The sequence below is a fragment of the Sciurus vulgaris genome (genome assembly GCF_902686455.1).
Source record: "Sciurus vulgaris genome assembly, chromosome: 7".
NCBI lineage: Eukaryota > Metazoa > Chordata > Mammalia > Rodentia > Sciuridae > Sciurus > Sciurus vulgaris.
The window spans coordinates 132,686,072-132,708,055 of NC_136467.1; the positions used below are offsets into that span (position 1 = coordinate 132,686,072).

At 37.0% G+C, this 21,984-nt stretch overlaps 1 protein-coding gene across 1 annotated transcript in view; it reads right to left on the minus strand.

Moving 5' to 3' along the window:
* Positions 1 to 21,984, minus strand: part of EXOC2 (exocyst complex component 2) — a 219,401-nt gene that overhangs the window by 73,395 nt on the left and 124,022 nt on the right. The window contains 1 exon segment of the mRNA XM_079147307.1: positions 21,376 to 21,492. Within this exon segment, the coding sequence (XP_079003433.1) occupies positions 21,376 to 21,492 (117 nt within the window).

The window sequence follows — 21,984 nt, forward strand, 5'->3', positions numbered from 1 at the left end:
GGAGGAGGGAGGGAAAGAGGGCCAGTGTAGAGGTATAGCCAGCCAGCAGAATGCTAGAGTGATCCAAGTGAGCAACGGCTGTACCTGAAAGTAGATGGAGGAGCCCACAAATATTATATATACAATATATATAAAGCCTGACCACCCTGGCCACTGTGGTAAGGAAGGTGACATGCCAAGAGGCCTCCTGTCTGAGTCATGTCCACTCAGGCAAGCCCAATGGCTAAGAGCTGCTAGCCTGCTTTCTGTTCTTGTCCAGTACAGTGCTCAGTCAAAAGCCCACTGCTGGGTTACAAAGCACAAGTGAGACTCTGGGTTAGATATCCAGTACTGCACCTGCTTACCCAGCTAAATCACACTGCTGGTAATACAGAGCCTCAGCGTAGAAAAATTTGCAAACACATGTTCTGCTCACTAAGGGGCTAGCGCTGTTCTCTGAATATTGTAGACACTATTTTCCTTTTTTCTTTCTTTATTATCCCACTAATTTGTTTCAAATATCATTTCTATCTATAGCCTTCCAAGAGATATCTCCAGTGCAAATGTCTTCTCTGAGACCCATATTTGAATCTCAAATTGCCTACTTGCTATCTCTTTGAGTCTACTATCTTAGAAACTTGGTATGTTTCCTCCCAAGTACATTCTTCCTCAAGTCTTTCAGGCTCTGTAATGGCAAACATGTTCACTCAGGAGTCTGTTGCAGGGCTATATCTGAAAACCTGTCCTCATCTCTCTCATCTAATCCACCAGCATGACCAATCAACACTATCACCAAAATACAAGTCATGCCTATCAATTTCTCTCCAACTCTGCTGGTAAAACCTTCACCCAAACCACTACTCTTGCCTGCCTATACCACATTCATGGCTTCCCCACTTGTGTTCTCTGACAATTTATTTAGACTAAGCAACTAAAGCGGCCTTTTTTAACACAGGATGGCAAGCCCAGCCAGTCCTCCTAACGTGTGCATGCCTGCTAGGGACAGTCTGGGTCTTCCTGTTTTTTCAGATGCCACATGACACATGTGCATTCATCATATAGAGCATGTTGATCTCTCCTGTGTTGTTTCCTTTTCATATGCCAAGTATCAACTTAAATATGCACAAAGAGACCTTACTTCCATTCCATTCCACTACTAGAATTTTTATCTTAGGATAAAAGACAAAGGTTTTTGTTTCTGTTACAGCCTTTCGCAGGACTTAGGGTGACTTTTTAAAAAATTATATTTTGGTCCTACCTCTCAGGGAGGGAAAAGAGTCAGGTTTACTCTCTCTCTTCAGCTCCAAAGAGTTGTTTTTTTTGTTTTGTTTTCCCTCTTCTTTTTTCTCCTCTGAGGCAGCAGGGATTTGAACCACGGCCCTTGCGTATGCTAGGTGAGCACTCTCCAAACTGAGCCATTTCTTCAGCTCCAGGTTTACTCTTGACATTGCTTTCTTTATAATACTGTATATTTCTATTTTAGAATTTATGTCTGCATATATATTCTGTGTGCATGTTTGCATGTATATGCATGTTGCAGGTATACATAATGTGTGCATGCATGTATGTTTATACTCTATGTCATGTGTATGTACAAATGTATTTCTATAATATTGGTAGGTACATGTTGTGTGTGTGTGTGTGTGTGTGTGTGTGTGTGTGTGTGAGTACCTGGCACACAGATGATTTCCAGTGTATTCAATAAATATCTGGTGAAGGAATTATCACTGGGACTTAGGGTCCCTCAGGACCTTTCTGCACATACTTCAAAAACCATGACTGCCCTAAACACTGGGATACTCTGAAGGCCTTTTTGAAAAACCTGAAGTCCTAGGTCTCAAGGAGACAGATTAAACTCTTGGAAGGAGATCTGCCAAGCATAAATACTATGATATGCTCCCAAAGAACTCAACAGACTCAGTTCTTCCTAGAGATTTAAGTTGTCAACAAAAAGTATGAGCAGAAGTCTGAAAGTTTTGTATGAAGACTAGGGATTGAGAGTACTTCTGCTGGTGTTGAAATCAGATGTTGCAGAGGATCCAGCTCCTACTGGAATGTCAGGAGGCACACAATGACACTGGATACTGAACTGCTAAAGATTTAAGAATCTTACAATAATTAATTTTATATGGCAACTTGAACAGGCCACAGGGTGCCCAGGCATTTGTTCAGATATTATTCTATGTGTGTCTGTGAGAATGTTCTAGATGAAATTAACATTTAAATCAGTAGACTGAGTAAAGCGGGTGGTCCTCCTCTATGTGGTGGGTCTTATCTGATCAGTTGAAGGTCTGGATACAACAAAAAGGCTGTTTCATTGTCTCTGAGTAAGAAGGAACTCTTCCTGCTTGAATGTCTTCTTTGGGGTATTCACCTTTATTTTTGCTTTGATACTTGAACTGAAACATTTGCTTCTTTTGGATCTCGAGCTTGATGGCATTTACACTGTAACTTATACCAGTTCTCCTGGGTCTCCAGCTTGCTGCCTCACCTTGCAGACCTTTGACTTATCAGTTTTCACAATCACATGAGCCAATTCTCTTTGTATATGTGTGTGTGTGTGTGTGTGTGTGTATGAGAGAGAGAGAGAGAGAGAGTTATGCATACCTATACATATCCGATTTGATCTGTTTCTCTGGAGAACCCTGATTCACACAGACCTAGTCTGGTATGCTGCAGAGGAAGGAAGGGACGTGCCAGCATAAGACTGTCAGAGGGAGTCTTCTCTAATTGTGTCCTCCATAGTACCTCAACTTTGTACATAGGGAACTGACCATTCAATGGGAAGATTATTTCAAAGTCATTTGTTCTGTAAATACTTTTAAATGAAAGAAAAAGAGAGAAAATGTGTAGTTAAGAAGTATCAAGGGCTGGGAATATGGTTCCTTGGTAGGGCACTTGCCAGGCATGTATGAGGTCCTGGGTTTGGTGCCCCATCATCCCACAACTCAACAAATGTATCAAGTTAAGGCTATGTTTTTGTCACAATTTTGTTCACAAAACAGATGCTTGTAAATGTATGATAACATCTACTGGACAATAATTTTGTAAAATTTAAGAACTTATCTCCAAATACACACAGAGTAGAAGGGAAAGAGGAGTTAAGTCTAATGCATGCAGTTGCTAATAAAACAACAGTGACATATTGTTTTAATCTGATGAGGAGATGAACATTCCTAACACAAGAAATTTCCTTAGTTTTGCCTTACTTAAAAAAAAAAAAAAAAAAAAAATCCAGCGGTGAAATCTACATTTTAATTGACATGAGCTGTACAACTTTTTAAGATAGCAATTCCTAACAATGAACAAATAATTGAATACTTAAAAAATTTTCATTCAAAAATACACTACATTTAAAATATATCTAAAGGTGAGATCTTAATCTATTATTAACCATTTCGTTAACTAAAAACCTTAACTCTTTCCTGCATACACAGACCAAAACTACTTTGTGGTAAGACCAACGGCTAGATTTCACTGTTTTGATTCACATTATGTTACTTCACATGGACTAACTGGTTTGAAGAACTGACTATTTCTTTAAACTGTTGGAAACTTCATCTAAATCTTTAACGGATGGGCTCTTAATAAAACAAGACAGTTCTATAACAACTAAATATGAAAATTTAAGCAAATTGTATTTAAATACTGTAAAGCTCTCTGGAATGAAATTAACCCTTAATAACCAAGTTTTCAATTCTGAGAACATAATAATCATTTCCACAGTAGTATACTTGTTGCTCAATTTAAGTTTTTATAGGTGTTCTACATCTGAAACAATGGGACAAAATGGGTTAAATACTAACGATTGGAAACTTCAAAATTCTTCCCAATATTAAGTTTCTCGATTTCACTCATACACTGACAGGGTGGACACACGTACAACTCTTCCACTCCTTGCTACTTCCCTTTGTTACCTTTTGAGATTTACAATAGATGGTTAAAGAGTTTTAAAACATGCTTTAATCTATAGAATGAATTACACTTAATTAATAATCTTACTATAAACTTAAAATGAACATTTATGAACGTAAGTATACAGAAATATATTCAATTCAGTAGAAAAATTAAAATCATCTTTTTGTGTCAACAAAAATGTTGTCTATCAGATCTGAAGTAGGTCATTTATTTTTCATCTACAAATATCTCATATTTTTACCATACATAGGTAACCTACAAGGGAGGAAATATATTCCCTTTCACTAAAATACTTCAAATCAAAAGCTCTTAGAAACTTTATGACTAAAAAAGAGTCTAAATAAAACAAGTTACTGACTGTGTTGTGTGGTTCACATTTTGGAACTGATTCAAATGAGAGAAAAAACACTTGGCTAGAAACAAATAATATGGCTTACAATCCATTTCCTAAGGGACTAATTCTTCAGGTGAGTTAATCTACCTTGACATCATTCAATTCTAACTGTTTAGCACTCTAATTTTCTTTTGCTCTTTTCTTGGTGGTACTGCAAATCACATCCAGGGACCATATGCATGCTGTGCAAGTGTTCTTCCTCTGAGTCACAGTCTCAGCCCTGGCATATATTTTATTCCAAATAATAAGAACTCTTATTTATCTGCTAGACACTGTTATAAGCACTTTACTTACTTTAACTCACTGAATTCTCAAACCAGCCCTATGGAAGAAGACATAAAGAAGTAAAGGTCAAGGGCCGTAAGTGCGGGATGTTTCTGTTTATAACACTAGTGTTGTGAGAAGATCTTTGAAAACCATCTGTGAAAAGACATGGTATGGAAGCACCTAACCTCTCCTGTCCAAACAAATGAGCTAGTTTAGAGATGGAGCAGATTATGAAGAGAAAGCTGTACTGTGAGAGATACAGCTCTTCTCCACTGTGGCAGAGGACAAAGGGCCCAAAGCCTGTTCCCAGCACAGTGAGCTGCCCACAATTCAGCTGAGATCCATGGAAATACAAATCAATTTGTGAAACATATGAAAGCAGAGCACTCAGAAAACTTTTCTCAGCTGACCTGAAAAACTGAAGTTTTGCAGCAATAAGTGGCATTATATTTATGAAACCCCACTTTATTTTATAGGATTCCCTCTATTAGAGTTCACTCTTCAAGAGTTTTCCTATAACCAGGTGATACAAAAAAAGGAAGGAAATTGTTAATTATTGGTTTAATATTTAAAATTGCCCCTGTATAGTAATTATTACTGCTGAGTTCATTAAATAAAAATTGCATTGGTAAGTCATGCTTAAGAGATTGGTTTTATGGCACTAAGGACTTGGGTTTTCACGCACCACCATTTTTATGGTTTTCACAAATGAAGTAAATAACAGTCAATCATATTAAAAAAAGAATCCTAGGGATCTAGTAGACAGAAAAGAGATCATGGGCAAGGAGTTTTAATATGCAAAGGGGAAAAAAAAAAAAAAACCCTCCAGAGGATGATTTTATTTCTTTAACACCTGAGTGATTTATGCTCATGGTCAAAAGAGACTCAACAGAACCCTAGAGCATCCAGATACCCATCCACTTCTGTAACCACTTCAGATTGAGAAGGAGGGATCTAGAACATCAAAGATGTGACATCTTGTGGGAGGTTTTGTTTTTTGCCAAAAAAAAAAAGGTGTAGCTCTTGTTCATGTTTACTTTCCATGTTGCCAAGTTCAAAAGAAGTAGGAAATAGCCCCTACCTTCATGAAGACCCCCACACCTCTTACAGCTCTCCTGGGGCTATACAGAGTTCTTCCATTGAGACAAGAAACAGAACCATTTTCTCAATCCTACAGGTGGGCCCAGGTAGCAACTAGAGGCAAAGGATGTTAAGAGTATACATTCCAAGAAATGGAGACCTTTTGTGAAGTATCTGAGGTGAGATCATAAAGTGATAAGTCTGATTTCCAGGTGTAACACACAAAAGTCAAGATCATTACTTTATGCTCATACTTTCCACACTACCAACTACTGATACTTCTCAACTCACAATGTCATTATGTACTGATAAACCCACCACATATTAGAAATATCCTAAGTTGAAAATGCATTTAACATATAATCTGTAGATATCATAACTTAGCAACACAGTAGAGTGTGGGCTGTTTTCCTGCTCACTGCTGCCACCCAGCATCACAAGAGATGATTACACCACATGTCCCTAGCTTGGGAAACAAAATTCAATGTGATGTCTCCATTGATGTTTATCACTTTCACACCATTGTAAAGTTGAACCATCATAAATCAGAGACATCTGTACATTGCAATTAAGACATGAAGTAAATGTGTAACTCATTAAAATGTAAAGGCTCATAAGAACTCAAGTAGGCTGAAACAATGGGGTTATGTGACATGATTTTTAAATTTGTTCCCATTAGGAAATTCTAGTTATGTGGATTATTTCAGAACTGTGTACAAGCTGCAAACCTTTTATTTTTGCTTTATTGTTTGTTCATAGTCTAACAGACACAATAATTTCATTCACAACTTGTTCTGACTGACATTATATTTGTATCTGAATCTTCGAAAATACTTCCATGTTCTTCTCAATTTAGTTGCTTTCCTCATTTAATCCTTATAACCACTTGCTGAGAGGAATAATTTACTATTCTCTTTTCAACAGATGAAGAAAGTGAGTCCTGGAACAATCAAGTAATTGGATCAATGTCATGTGGCCACCAAGTATCAGAGCTTTATGACACTTTTAAGTAAACCTTAGGATATTAAATAATACTTACAGGGGTCAGGCCTCTAAGGTTTCAAAATCTAAAATAAATATTAAGAACAGAAATTCACAGTGACTTAGCTCCACCTATAGTCAATTTCCTTTACATACCTCACTGAAAAGGCTTCCATTAACATAGGAAATCCAGAGTTTCCAGAAGTTAGGCAGCTGACTTAAAACAAGCTTAGTTAATTTTTCAACAAATGCCACTCTGTAGGGAGTTTTGTATCTCCATGCTAAAGGAAAGAAGAATAAAATACTATGAATACTCTTTTGAATCAAGAATATAATGTATTTGAATATATGATTTTCTACCCACACCCACACCTAAAAATCAAATGCATAGGAGAAATAGCCTAAATATGGGTAAAAACTTGTGTTGGCCCACTTTGGCTATGGAACTTTAGTGACACAGCAATATTTCTTAACTCACATCACACTCCAGAGCACAGTAGTCACCAAGGTCCCTACTTTTCTTGTTTCCCTCTGGTAATGAGAAGCACCCTCTAAAGCATTGCAGCCCGCATACGCAGAGGCCAGTATGACAGGTCAGGACATCAGCTGGGAGGGCTTCAGGAGAAGGGTACTTTGGCTCTTCAACCTTATCCTCAAAATAGTATAGTTGTCTTCAAAAAAGTCATGCCTTCAACCAACAAAGAAAAGCCAAGGCAGGAGCTTGCTCTACCAACAATAATGAAACTCAAGGCTAATTTACAACCTTTTAGAAAAGTCATATACCCCAGACGGTGAAAATTCAGTCAAGAATCTAGTTTTCATAGAAGAGCACATTCAAGGAGGTGTTTCAAGATGGCGGACTAGAGGGTGGCTCCATTTCCTGTTGCTCCAGGACTCAGGATTGAAGAAGAGGAAATATTGAGAGACTTGGGACCAACTAAAAGCCGCCGGGTGAGTCTCTCCCATTGTGGAGGCGTCCCGGATGGGGCAGTCAACCCGGAACACAGGGAACTTTGTGAAGTAGAGCTGCCTGGCGAGACACGCCTCCCCCCACTGAAGCAGTGAACTCGGACCACTGGGAGCATCGTAGAGGAGGCTGCTCAGTGGTTGGACTCGGAGCAACCACCGGTGCTCCAGGCTGCTGCCCAGAGGAGGAGGAGGAGCATGGCGTGTCCCTTGGACTCGGAGTGACTGCAACAGGGCTAGGGGCGGCTGCCCCGAGGAGGAGGTGCGCAGTGAGTTGTTTGGACTCAGAACAACCGCTCCTGAACACCCGGGGGGCAGCCCGGAGGAGGAGGAGGAGCATGGCGGGTCATTTGGACTCAGAGTGATGCACCAGGGCTACGGACAATTGTCGGGAGGAGGAGGTGCGCAGTGAGTTGCTTGGACTCCTAGCGACCGCACCGGAACACAGTCGCTGGGACTCGGAGCGACTGTACGGGGCTCCAGGTGGCGGCTCAGAGGAGGGGCCGCACAGCCAGGCAATTAGGTGCAGAGCAGGGTCCCAGGACCTAGGCGGCTTCTTGGTGGAAGAGCTGCACAGAGACAAGCTGAGGGGCGGAGCGAAGGTTCCAGGACTGCAGGCAGCTTTTGAGGAGGGGCAGCCTAAGGAGACTTGTCTGTGAAGGGTGAGTCTCCCAGACCCAGGAGGTAGGTCCGGGCCCCTGGGAATGTTGCAGAGGAAGGCAGCCCAGCCCAGGCAGTAGTTGTGGATTCAGGGGAACCTCTAGGAGGGGAACTGACAAGTGAGACCTCCCCACCGGGTGAGTCTTCCCTGCCGGGTGAGGTTTTCCCACAAAAACGGTAAAACCAGAGACACAGGCCCAAACAGGCCTTGCCTCAGCCCTCAGCCTAGTTCCCCTTTGGATGACCATTGGTCAACAAGTGGAGGCACCTCTGCCCACTAGCAGGGAATATACCCCACTTGAAGGCCACCACCCCTAGAGAGGCAGCTTCCTTCTGGAGCACCGCATTATCAACTTCCTCCAAGACTTCAGGCTACTAAAGGTTAAGAGGGAATATACTAGAAATCTTCAGGGACATTATAAGTCAATAGAGGAAATCTGCAATATCTCAGCGGTCCACTGATCCCTGAACAATATGAGAAAACAAGGAAAGAAAATGCCCCAAACAAATCTAGATGTTACATCAATAAAATCCAATGACAGCATGGCAGAAGAAATGACAGAAAGGGAGTTCAGAATGTACATAATTAAAATGATCAGGGAAGCAAACGAGGAGATAAAAGAGTAAATGCACGCACTGAATAATGAGATGAAAGAGCAAATGCAGGCACTGAATGATTGCACCAATTGACAGTTAAAAGAGCAAATACAGGAAGCAAAAGATCATTTCAATAAAGAGCTAGAGATATTGAAAAAAAAAAAAACAAACAGAAATCCTTGAAATGAAGGAAACAATGAACCAAATTAAGAACTCCATAGAAAGCACAACCAATAGGATAGAATATCTGGAAGACAGAACCTCAGATATTGAAGAAAAAATATTTAACCTTGAAAACACAGTTGAACAAACAGAGAAGATGGTAAGAAATCATGAACAGAATATCCAGAACTTTGGGATATCATGAAAACGCCAAATTTAAGAATTATTGGGATTGAGGAAGGCTTAGAGAAACAGACCAAAGGAATGAACAATCTATTCAATGAAGTAATATCAGAAAATTTCCCAAATCTGAAGAATGAAATGGAAAATCAAGTACAAGAGGCTTATAGGACACCAAATACACAAAATTACAACAGACCCACACCAAGGCACATTATAATGAAAATACCTAACATACAAAATAAATACAGAATTTTAAAGGCTGTGAGAGAAAAGAACCAAATTACATTCAGGGGGAAACCAATACGCATATCAGCAGATTTTTCAATCCAGACCCTAAAAGCTAGAAGGGCCTGGAACAACATTTTTCAAGCCCTGAAAGAAAATGGATGCCAACCAAGAATCTTATACCCAGCAAAACTTACCTTCAAATTTGACGATGAAATAAAATCCTTCCATGATAAACAAAAGCTAAAAGAATTTACAAAAAGAAAGCCAGCATTACAGAACATTCTCAGCAAAATATTACATGAGGAAGAGATGAAAAACAATGATGCAAATCAGCAATGGGAGGAACCATCCTAAAGGAATTGTCAAATAAAGGAGGAAACAAGTTGTGTCAAACAAATAAATAAACAAAATTTAAAAAATAAGAAAATGACTGGGAATACAAATCATATCTCAATAATAACCCTGAATGTTAATGGCCTGAACTCATCAATCAAAAGACATTGACTGGCAGGTTGGATTAAAAAGAAAGATCCAACAATATGTTGCCTGCAAGAGACTCACCTCATAGAAAAAGATACCCATAGACTAAAGGTGAAAGGATAGGGAAAAACATACCATGCACATGGACTCAGCAAAAAAGCTGGAGTATCCATCCTCATTTCAGATAATGTGGATGTCAAGCCAAAGTTAGTCAGAAGGACATTTCATACTGCATAAAGGAAGCATAAATCAGCAAGACATAACAATCATAAACATCTATGCCCCAAACAGTGGCTCATCCATGTATGTCAAACAAATCCTTCTTAATTTCAGAAACCAAATAGACCACAACACAATAATACTAGGTGATTTTAACACGCCTCTCTCACCACTGGACAGATCTTCCCAACAAAACTTGAACAAAGAAACCATAGATCTCAATAACACAATCAATAATCTAGACTTAACGGACATTTATAGAATATACCATCCAACCAAGAGCGAATACTTTCTTCTCAGCAGCACATGGATCTTTCTCTAAAATAGACCATATATTATGCCACAAAGCTAATGTTAGCAAATACAAGAAGATAGAGACAGTACATTGTATTCTATCAGATCATAATGGATTGAAATTAGAAATGAATGAAAGAGTAAAAAACAGAAACTACTCCACCACCTGGAGATTAAACAATATGCTATTATATGATGAATGGATAACAGAAGATATTAGGAAAGAAATTAAAAAATTCTTAGAGGTAAAACATCATATCAAAATCTCTGGGACATTATGAAAGCAGTACTTAGAGGAAAATTTATTTCATGGAGCGCATTCAATAAAAGAAGTAAAACTCAACAAATAAACGACCTAACACTATAGCTCAAAGCCCTAGAAAAAGAACAGACCAACACCAAAAGTAGTAGAAGACAGGAAATAGTTAAACTCAGAGCTGAAATCAACGAAATTGAAACAAAAGAAACAATACAAACAATTGACAAAATAATAGTTGGTTCTTCGAAAAAATAAACAAAATTGATAAACCCTTAGCCACACTAACAAAGAGAAGACGAGAAAAAACCCAAATCACTAAAATTCGGAATGAACAAGGAAATATCACAATAGACACGACTGAAATAAAAAACATAATTAGAAGCTATTTTGAAAATCTATACTCCAACAAAATAGAAAATTTCGAAGACATCAACAGGTTTCTAGAGACATATGAATTGCCTAAACTGAACGAGGAGGACATACACAATTTAAATAGACCAATTTCAAGTAATGAAATAGAAGAAGTCATCAAAAGCCTACCAACAAAGAAAAGTCCAGGACCAGATGGGTTCTCAGCCGAGTTCCACAAAACCTTTAAAGAAGAGCTCATTCCAATACTTCTCAAAGTATTCCATGAAATAGAAGAGGAGGGAACCCTCCCAAAGTCATTCTATGAAGCCAATATTACTCTGATACCTAAACCAGACAGAGACACATCGAGGACAGAAAATTTCAGACCAATATCCTTAATGAACACCGACGCAAAAATTCTCAACAAAATTTTAGCAAATAAAAAAGCTCTACACCAAGAATACAAGTAATCCAATCAACAAATGGGCTAAGGAAATGAACAGACACTTCACAGAAGAAGATGTACAAGCAATCAACAGATATATGAAAAAATGTTCAACATCTCTAGTAATAAGAGAAATGCAATCAAAACTACCCTAAGATTTCATCTCACCCCAATTAGGAATGGCGATTATCAAGAACACAAGCAACAATAGGTGTTGGTGAGGATGTGGGGAAAAAGGTATACTCATACATTGCTGGTGGGGTTGCAAATTAATGCAGCCACTCTGGAAAGCAGTATGGAGATTCCTCAGAAAGCTTGGAATGGAACCACCACTTGACCCAGCTATCCCACTCCTTGGCCTATACCCAAAGACTTAAAATCAGCATACTACAGAGATACAGCCATATCAATGTTCATAGCTGCTCAATTCACAATAGATGCCAGTTTGTGGAACCAACCTACATGCCTTTCAGTTAATGAATGGATAAAGAAACTGTGGCATATATATACAATGGAATATTACTCGGCCATGAAGAATGATAAAATTATGGCATTTGCAGGCAAATGGATGAAATTGGAGGATATCATGCTAAGTGAGATAAGCCAATCTCAAAAAACTAAAGGACAAATGATATCGCTGATAAGCGGATGAGGACATATAATGGGGAGTGGGAGGGGTTAACGTTAGGGTTAGGATTAGGTTTAGGGTTAGGGATAAGGAGGGTGGTAAGAATGGAGGAAGGAAGGACTGTATAGAGGGAAAAGAGGGGTGGAAGGGGTAGGGGGGAAGGGAAAAAAATAACAGAATGAATCAAACAACATTGACCTATGTAAATTTATGATTTTTTAATAAAAAAAAAATTTAGCAAATCACATACAGAAACATATTAAAAAGATAGTGCACCATGATGAAGTGGGTTTCATCCCAGGGATGCAAGGCTGGTTCAACATCAGGAAATCAATAAATGTAATTCACCATATCAATAGACTTAAAGTCAAGAATCACATGATTATTTCAATACATGCAGAAAAAGCATTTGATAAAATACAGCACTCCTTCATGCTCAAAACACTAGAAAAAATAGGGGTAATGGGAACATTCCTTAACATTGTAAAGATCATCTACGCTAAGCCCATGGCTAATATCATTCTAAATGGTGAAAAACTGAAAGCATTCCCCCTAAAAACTGGAACAAGGCAGGGATGCCCTCTTTCACCATTTCTGTTCAACATCATCCTTGAAACTCTAGCCAGAGCAATTAGACAAACCAAAGAAATTAAAGGGATACGAATAGGAAAAGAAGAACTCAAACTATCCCTATTTCCTGATGATATGATTATATACTTAGAGGAACCAGGAAATTCCACCAGAAAACTTTTAGAACTCATAAGTGAATTCAGTAAAGTAGCGGGATATAAGATCAATGCACATAAATCTAATGCATTTTTATACATAAGTGATGAATCTTTGGAAAGAATAATTAGGAAAACTACCCCATTCACAATAGCCTCGAAAAAAATAAAATACTTGGGAATCAATCTCACAAAAGAGTTGAAAGACCTCTACAATGAGAACTGCAGAACACTAAAGAAAGAAATTAAAGAAAACCTTAAAGGATGGAAAGATGTCCCATGTTCTTGGATAGGCAGAATTAATATTGTCAAAATGGCCATACTACCAAAAGTGCTATACAGATTCAATGCAATTCCAATTAAAATCCCAATGATGTACCTTACAGAAATAGAACAAGCAATTATGAAATTCATCTGGAAGAATAAGAAACCCAGAATAGTTAAAGCAATCCTCAGTAGAAAGAGTGAAGCAGGGGGTATATCAATACCAGATCTTCAACTCTACTACAAAGCAATAGTAACAAAAATGGCATGGTATTGGTACCAAAATAGAAAGGTAGATTATGGTACAGAATAGAGGACAGGACACAACCCAAAATATACAATTTTCTCATACTAGACAAAGGTGCCAAAAATATGCAATGGAGAAAAGATAGCCTCTTCACAAATGGTACTCCAACAACTGGAGACTAAATAATAAGCTATTAAATGATGCATGGATAGTAGAAGACATCAGGGAGGAGATAAAAAAATTCTTAGAGGTAAATGAGAACAACCATACAACAAATCAAAATCTCGGGGACACTATGAAAGCAGTACTAAGAGGAAAATTCATTGCATGGAATGCATTCAATAAAAGAAGACAAGGTCAACAACTAAAAGACCTAACATTACATCTCAAAGCCCTAGAAAAAGAAGAACAGAACAATACCAAAAGTAGTAGAAGACAGGAAACAATTAAAATCAGAGCTGAAATCAATGAAATTGAAACAAAAGAAACAATTCAAAAAATTGACAAAACAAAAAGTTGGTTCTTGGGAAAAATAAAATTAATAAATCTTAGCCATACTAATGAAGGAAAGGAGAGAGGAAAAATTCAAATTACTAAAATTTGTGATGAAAAAGGAAACAACAGACACCATTGAAACACATAACATAATTAGAAGCTACTTTGAAAATCTACACTCCAACAAAACAGAAAATCTTGAAGACATCAATAGCTTTCTAGAGACATATAATCCCCCAATGAATCAAGAGGACATACACATTTAAACATATCAATTTCAAGCAATGAAATAGAAGAAGCCATCAACAGCCTACCAACCAAGAAAAGTCTGGGACCAGATGGCTTCTCAGTGAGTTCTATAAATTCCATGAAATAGAAAAGGAGGGAACCCTCCCAAACTCATTCTATGAAGCTAGTATCATTCTGATACCAAAACTACACAAAGACACATCAAGGAAAGAAAACTGCAGACTAATATCCCTAATGAACATATTAAAATTAACAAAATTTTAGCAAACTACATACAAAAACATCTTTAAAAGATAGTGTACCATGATCAAGTGGGTTTCAACCCAGGGATGCAAGGTTGGTTCAACATCTGGAAATCAATAAATGTAATTCACCACATAAACAGATTTAAAGTTAAGAATAATATGATTATTTCAATATATGCAGAAAAAGCGTTGATAAAATACAGCACTCCTTCTTGCTCAAAACACTAGGAAAGAAAAGGGATAATAGGAACATACGTCGACATTGTAAAGACTATCTATGCTAAGCCCATGACCAACATCATTATAAATGGAGAAAAACTAAAAGCATTCCCTCTAAAAACTGGAACAAGACAGGGATGCCCTCTTTTATCACTTCTATTCAACATCATCCTTGAAACTCTAGTCAGAGTAATAAGACAGAGCAAAGAAATAAAGGTATAAAAATTAGAAAAGAAAAACTCAAACCATTACTATTTGTCAATGGCATGATTCTATATTTAGAGGATCCAAAAAATCGCACCAGAAAACTTCTAGAACTAATAAATGAATTCAGCAAAGTAGCAGAATATGAAATCAACACTCATAAATGTAATGTATTTGTATTTGTAAGTGATGAATCAACTGAAAGAGAAATTAGGAAAATTACCCCATTCACATAGCCTCAAAAAAAAATAAAATAAAATACTTGGAAATCAATCTAACAAAAGAGGTGAAAGACCTCTACAATGAAAACTACAGAACACTAAAGAAAGAAATTAAAGAAAACCTTAGAAGATGGAAAGATCTCCCATGTTCTTGGATAGGCAGAATTAATGTGGTCAAAAGGACCATACTTCCAAAGGCACTATGCAGATTTAACACAATTCCAATTAAAATCCCAATGACATTCCTCACAGAAATAGAGCAAGCAATCATGAAATTCATCTGGAAGAATAAAAGACCCAGAATAGCCAAAGCAATCCTGGGCATGAAAAGTGATACAGGAGGTACAACAATACCAGACCTTAAACACTACTATAGAGCAATAGTAACAAAAACGGCATGTTATTGGCACCACAGGAGACAGGTAGATCAATGGTACAGAATAGAAAACACAGACAAACCCACATAAATATAGTTGTCTTATACTAGACAAAGATGCCAAAAACATACAATGGAGAAAAGAGCCTTTTCAACAAGTGGTGCTGGGAAAACTGGAAATCCATATGCAGTAAAATGAAATTAACCTCCTATCTCTCACCCTGTATGAAACTCAACTCAAAATGGATCAAGGACCTCAGAATTAGACCTGAGACCCTTCACCAAACAGAAGAAAAAGTAGACCTGAATCTTTACCATGTCAGTTTAGGACAAGACTTCCTTAAGAAGACTCCCAGAGTATAAGAAATAAAAGCAGAAATCAATAAATGCAATAGATTCAAACTAAAAAAGCTTCTTTTCAGCAAAGGAAATAACTAATAATATGAAAAGAGAGCCTATACAGTGAGAGAAAAATGTTCACCACACACACTTTAGATAGATCACTAATCTCCAAAATTTATAAAGAACTTAAAAAATTTTATACCAAAATACAAAGAACCCAATCAATAAATGGGCTAAGGAACTGGGCAGATACTCACAGAAGAAGATATGCAGATAATCAACAATATATGAAAAATTGCTCGCCATCTCTAGTAATTAGAGAAATACAAATCAAAACCACCCTAAGATTTCATCTAACTCCAATCAGAATGGTGATTATCAAGAATACAAGCAATAATAAATGTTGGCGTGGATGTGGCGGGGAAGGCACACTCATATATTGCTGGTAGAGTTACAAATTGGTGCAGATAATTTGCAGTATGGAGATTTCTCGGAAAACCTGAAATGGACCCATCATTTGACCCAGCTATCCCACTCCTCGGTATATACCCAAAGGACTTAAAATCAGCATACTACAGTAGAGCAGCCACATCAATGTTTACAGTTGCTCAATTTACAATAGCCATATTGTGGAACCAACCTAGATGCCCTTCAATTGATGAATGGATTAAAGAAACTGTGGTATATATACACAACAGAATACTACTCAGCCTGAAGAAGAATAAAATTATGGCATTTGCTAGTAAATGGATGGAGTTGGAGAATATCATGCTAAGTGAAATAAGCCAATCCCAAAAAATCAAAGGCCATATGTTTTCTCTGGTAAGTGGATAATGATACATAACGGGAGTGGGGGCAGGGCAGGAAGAGAAGAATGGAGGAACTGTGGGTTGTGTAGAGGGAATCAGGCGGCGGGAGGGGATGGGGGAAGGAAAGATATTGGACTGAGACAGACATTATTACCCTATATACATGTAAACACAAAAGGTGTGAATCACATTGTGTTCAACCATAGAAATGAAAGTTGTGCCCCATTTCTGTACAATGAATCAAAATGCAGTCTGTAAATAGGAAAAAAAAAAAAAAAAAGTCAATTTAAAGAAAAAAAAAAAAAGAAGAATGCCTGGAAGGGAACCCAAGAGAATGTTTTATATCTTCATGTAGGTGGTACATATCAGGATGTGAACATGTGTAAAAGTCATCAATTCATACCCTTAAAATTTGTCATTTACTGTGTGCAAATTATTCTTCAATTTCAAGAGAGAAAAATAAAGGTTGAAAATAAATGGACAAGCAAATAGATATAAGGCTAATGCAACAAAGAGTAGAGTGGCAGTATAATGTGTGAACTACTCACCTAAGTTGTGAGAATTTTAAACAGATAAGTCATGAAACTTGCACAGCACAATGGAAGTACTAATAACACTACCAGCTATTACTATTCTCACAACTGTCCCCTTTCCATTAATACCCCATTCATGCTGGCTGCTGAACATAGATGTCAACTTGATTCTGGCTCAATAGGCAAGAATGAGCTTCATCCACCATCAGATCAATGCCTGCGTGTGGAATAAAAGTTAAAAAAAACCATCCCATGACTAAGGAAAGCAGAGTCTAATAGGGAAGAAGGAAAGGACAATATTTATAAAGGAATATACTGTGGGACAGAGAGGAAGTGTTCAAGGGCCACTGGTGCGGGAGTTGAGAAAGGCTACACAGAGAAGTAGAGGCCAGAGGGTAGTGTCCTGATGGACCATGTGTCTCTAATTAAAAAGAGGATGTCTTCTTTAAAAAGTGATAATTTAATATGTGTGTGTTATAAATAGACTCACTAATTTCCTATATCCTAGAACTGGGACCATCTTTTACAGTACTTTAAAACTACTGGTAACAACTTACTGAGGTAAAGCTCATGTTAAGAGGATGCATTTCTGATTCAGGGCAAATTATTATGTCTGATAAAATACTGTTCTCTTTCTTAGCAGCAATACACATATGGAGCAATATACTTATCTCATGCAACCTGGCCCATGTCCCAGACAAGGGTCATGAATGGGTAGCACTGGAAAAGAGACATCTGAGTAGAGGTCACATTTAAAAAAAATTTTTAGAAGGTGTCTTTAATCAAAATGATTAAAAGGGTAAAATTACTTTCTTGGTATTTTTAATGTTTCAACTTAAATGCTCAAATTTGGTTAAAATGTTTCTTTTTTTAATCTGTTTTTAGTAAAAAAAATTTTAATTTTAAAGAAGATAGAAAAATTGCATTAAATTTGGCTAAATGTTTAGAAATAAGCCCATTAAACTTCCATCAGCACACCTTGCTCAGTGCATGTGGATAACTTGGTTCAGTCACATTAATGGTTTATTTTTAGAACTTTACAAATGAACATTAAAGACAGATGGTAAACTCACATCTTTTTATATTATTAAGACACAACTCTGGACAAAAGCCAAGTAAATAATTAACTTTTAACAATAAACTCAATTCTTAGTAAGAGGTGGCATTATTAACAGAAAAAAAAAAAATATGTAGATGACAGGATATAGGCCAGAAGATGTTCCTAGGACTTGCAAGGGAGGGTCATTCTTTCCCACTTCTCAGCCTCCTGTTGGGTCCTACTTTTATTTAGTAGAAAAACAAAGGACATTAGTAGAAAAAAATATTTCTAGGCACACAGCATTTGCTGTCTGGGTTCCAAATGGCATGAAGATCCCTGAAGATTCATCATGGGGGAACTTTGTAGGTAAGGTTTCCTTGAAAGATGATTTGGATACTTTGATCACATGAATTTAATATTCAATGAATCAACAATCTGCATTTTCATATTTTCTTTTCTTTTTTGGGGGGGGGGGCATGTTTTTTCATGAGAATAATTTCATTCTTTAAAATATATGGGGCCAGAGCAGAAAAAACTCTGATTTGGAATGAGAAAACTTAATTTTGAGTCCTGGTTGTTCTGTTACTTTCAGGACAAGTCCTTGGCCTCTCTGAATATCATTCCCTATGAAGAATATGGGGCTAAAAATACCATCCCTTATTTATTTGCTTATTTATTTATTTATTTACTTTTCAAGATTATTGGTATACATAGGAAAGCATTCCAGTTTCAAATGTTAAAATCCTAAAAACATGGTTATTTGTATATTATTCCTACAATTAATTCAATTCTACTTTTGAATGTGAGAAGCAAAATGAAGGGGATTTAAAAACTGACTTTTTTCAGTTTTCTACTGGCTGAATGAAATACCAATAAGAAACTAGAAAGGAGGCTGGGGTATAGCTCAGTGGTAGAATGCCTGCCTAGTATGCTTGAAGGTCCTGAGTTCAATCCCTAGTGTTACAATTAGGATGTGAAGTGTCTCCAAAAGTTCAAGTGTGAGATAATCCAAGAAGGTTTGGAGGAGAAATGATTAGATTATGAAAGCCTTAACCCGATTAGTGAATTAATCCCCTGATGGTATTAACTGAGTGACACCTGAACATGGGTAGGGTGTGGGTGTAAGAGGTGGGTCACTGGGGGTGTACCTTTGGGGTTTATATTTGGTGAGCTGAACTCAGTGTCTCTCTGTGACCTGATCATCATCATGTGAGCTGCTTCCCTCTGCGACACTCTTCTGCTGTAATGTTTTGTCCCACCTCAAGCCCCAAGGAATGGAGCCAGCTATCTCCAGGAGAAAGACCTCTGAAACCATGAGTCCCCCCAAATAAACTTTTCCTCCTCTAAAATTGTTTCTTGTCAGGTCTTTTTAGTCACAGCAGCAAAAAAGCTGACTAAAACACAGCATTTGAAAAAGAAAGAGAGAAAAAAAAAAAAAAAAAAGAGAGAGGAGAAGAGAAGAGAATAAGAGGAGAAAGAAGGCAGGAGGGAAATAAAACTGGAAGAAACTCTGGCCAACTACCAAATCACACCAGGAGGAGGTTTGAGAGAAAGTCGAATGTTCAGTGACACAACATGAAAAGACCTCTAACAAACCATTATCGCTAAGAGCAGAAACAGAGAATGTACCCTGTGATTTTTCTAAGACACGGCTAGAGTCATCTGTCATTTGGACAGAGAATCATCTGGAAAATGATGGCAGTTGGCAACATTTTTCCTTGAATACAAGCAATGATTTACTTGGTAGGCATCATGAAAATGAGTTCAACACATAACAAACAGAATCAGGAGAATGCTATAATATAATCTTGTGCACTATTTGTTTCAACCACAACTGAGTAATTTTAAATATTTGAGATGATTAATTAGTTAAAAATTCAAAATTCAAATTCTGAGGGAAAATAAAGCCTATCATTTATTCTATGATACACTCCAAGATCCTTCCTACTGTCCTGTTTTTCAAAATGATCTGGACAAAGACTAGGAAGGATATTTTTTAAAAAGCCCTTTTTTAGTCAATTTCTTTCTACTTATTAATGATATAAACTGAAGCACCAGAAAGTTTCTACTAATTACTTCACAAAAACCTGGAGAAAAATTAATCTTATTGCTTCTCTTATCATTTCATATATTTTTAAAATGACAAAGAAAATTTCTCTAATAAATATATTCATGTAACTAATGTATAAAAACAGAGTGACCACATTCTACAAATAATAATTTTTTATTGTAAGACAGCATATTGCAATTCTTTACACAAAAATTTCTGGAAATAAACTAGACACTTGGCCCTAAAGCCTCAAGTCACAACATTTCTCATCAGGATGATTAATCTTTACGAAAAGGCAGGAAAACAAGACAGAGCCGCCTACTCTGACATTTTCATTCTTTGAAGAAAAAAAAAAATCCCAATCTAGCTCATGAACTGGAACTATCATTTATAAAAAGTATGTAATCAACCAAGAGTAAACTTTGATTATATGATTAACAAGATCATTATCTTTCTTATTCTTTGCATTGAGAAAAGTATACTGACATTATAAAGTGGTTCTAGCATCATTTTACCTAGAAATCTGATAAACATTTGCCCAGGAACCAGTCAAACTTTAATAACAATGTTATTTCATTTTTTTTCCTTTTATGCTTACTTGAAAAAATATAAACAAGAGATAACAATACAGATTTTTTTTAAAAAACCCACTCAAATGATTTGTATAAGACTTATTTTTGCCCACTCTTTCTAAATCCAATGATCAGAGAGTGGGGAAAATGTATCTTTCAGCTAAGATGTTAAGTGTCCTGCAACTGCTATTGAGCTGGGCACACACAAGTGTGTGCACACATGCTTAAGAAGTACGGCAAAAGTATCACTGTGGTTACATGGAAAGGAAGAGAGGTGTGGATCAGCAGGAAGAGGTTTATCTGCAGGCTCCGAGAGTCTGCTGTTGGTTGTATCTAAAAGCTCTACCCTAAAAGGACTCAAATCTGACATGATTCTTATAGATTTAGTTTGATGCCTTTCTCTCCTTACTTACTTTCCTCACTTTTGAAGAGTTTAGGTGGGGAGTGAACCATCTCGAACCTTGCAGGCTTGGCTCTACAGAAAGCATCTGGCATTAAAATAAGAGTTCACGAGGAGGTATGAGAAGGAAGGAAATCATTCAAAGATAGTATGAGAGAGTGCAAGGAAGAGGCTGTGGGAAAGGCAAGGAGAAGGAATAAGACAGGGAAGCCAAAGAAACGAAGGAGAAGAAAACAGCTTGTGAACAAAGTTCAGAAAACAATCAATTTGTTCACTTAACCTTAACTGATTTACCTGTGTTATTTTTTCTATTCCCTGGAAGTTGTGTTTTTCAAAATGTTCTGCTATATTTAAGAAAGTACGACGTTCTAGATGGCAGCAATTACTCAGGACAATCAAAAGTCGCTGTTCCTAGAAGCAAAACAAATTTTTAGAAATACATTTATAGTAACACTTGGCAAGTATAACAGATAAACCTTATCACTTTCTGAAGTTTAATTATAATCTCTTGCTTTTTAACCTCTATATTTTCTTGACTGTTTCTTTCCTAACAATAACATAGGAAGAAACATCTTATAGTTCTACAATTCCACTAATTGCTTAAGATCACATAATACACTGAAGAGTCAAATGGGCTACAGGTGTGCTCAGGTGTAGGCATTTCCCTAGTGTGGGCAAGGCCCTAAGTTCAAACCACACCACTGCCTTAAAAATAAAAAAAATAATAATAATAAAAAAGAAGAATAAAATAATGTTTATTTTACCAATTTCATGTACACAAAAATGTTATACAAATGGATATCTTAAATAACTATTAGAAGAATATAAACTTTTATAGCTTGAAAGAGATTAATGCTGACATATTATCTGTTTGATGGGCTCCTTCAAAATCCTCATGGACTG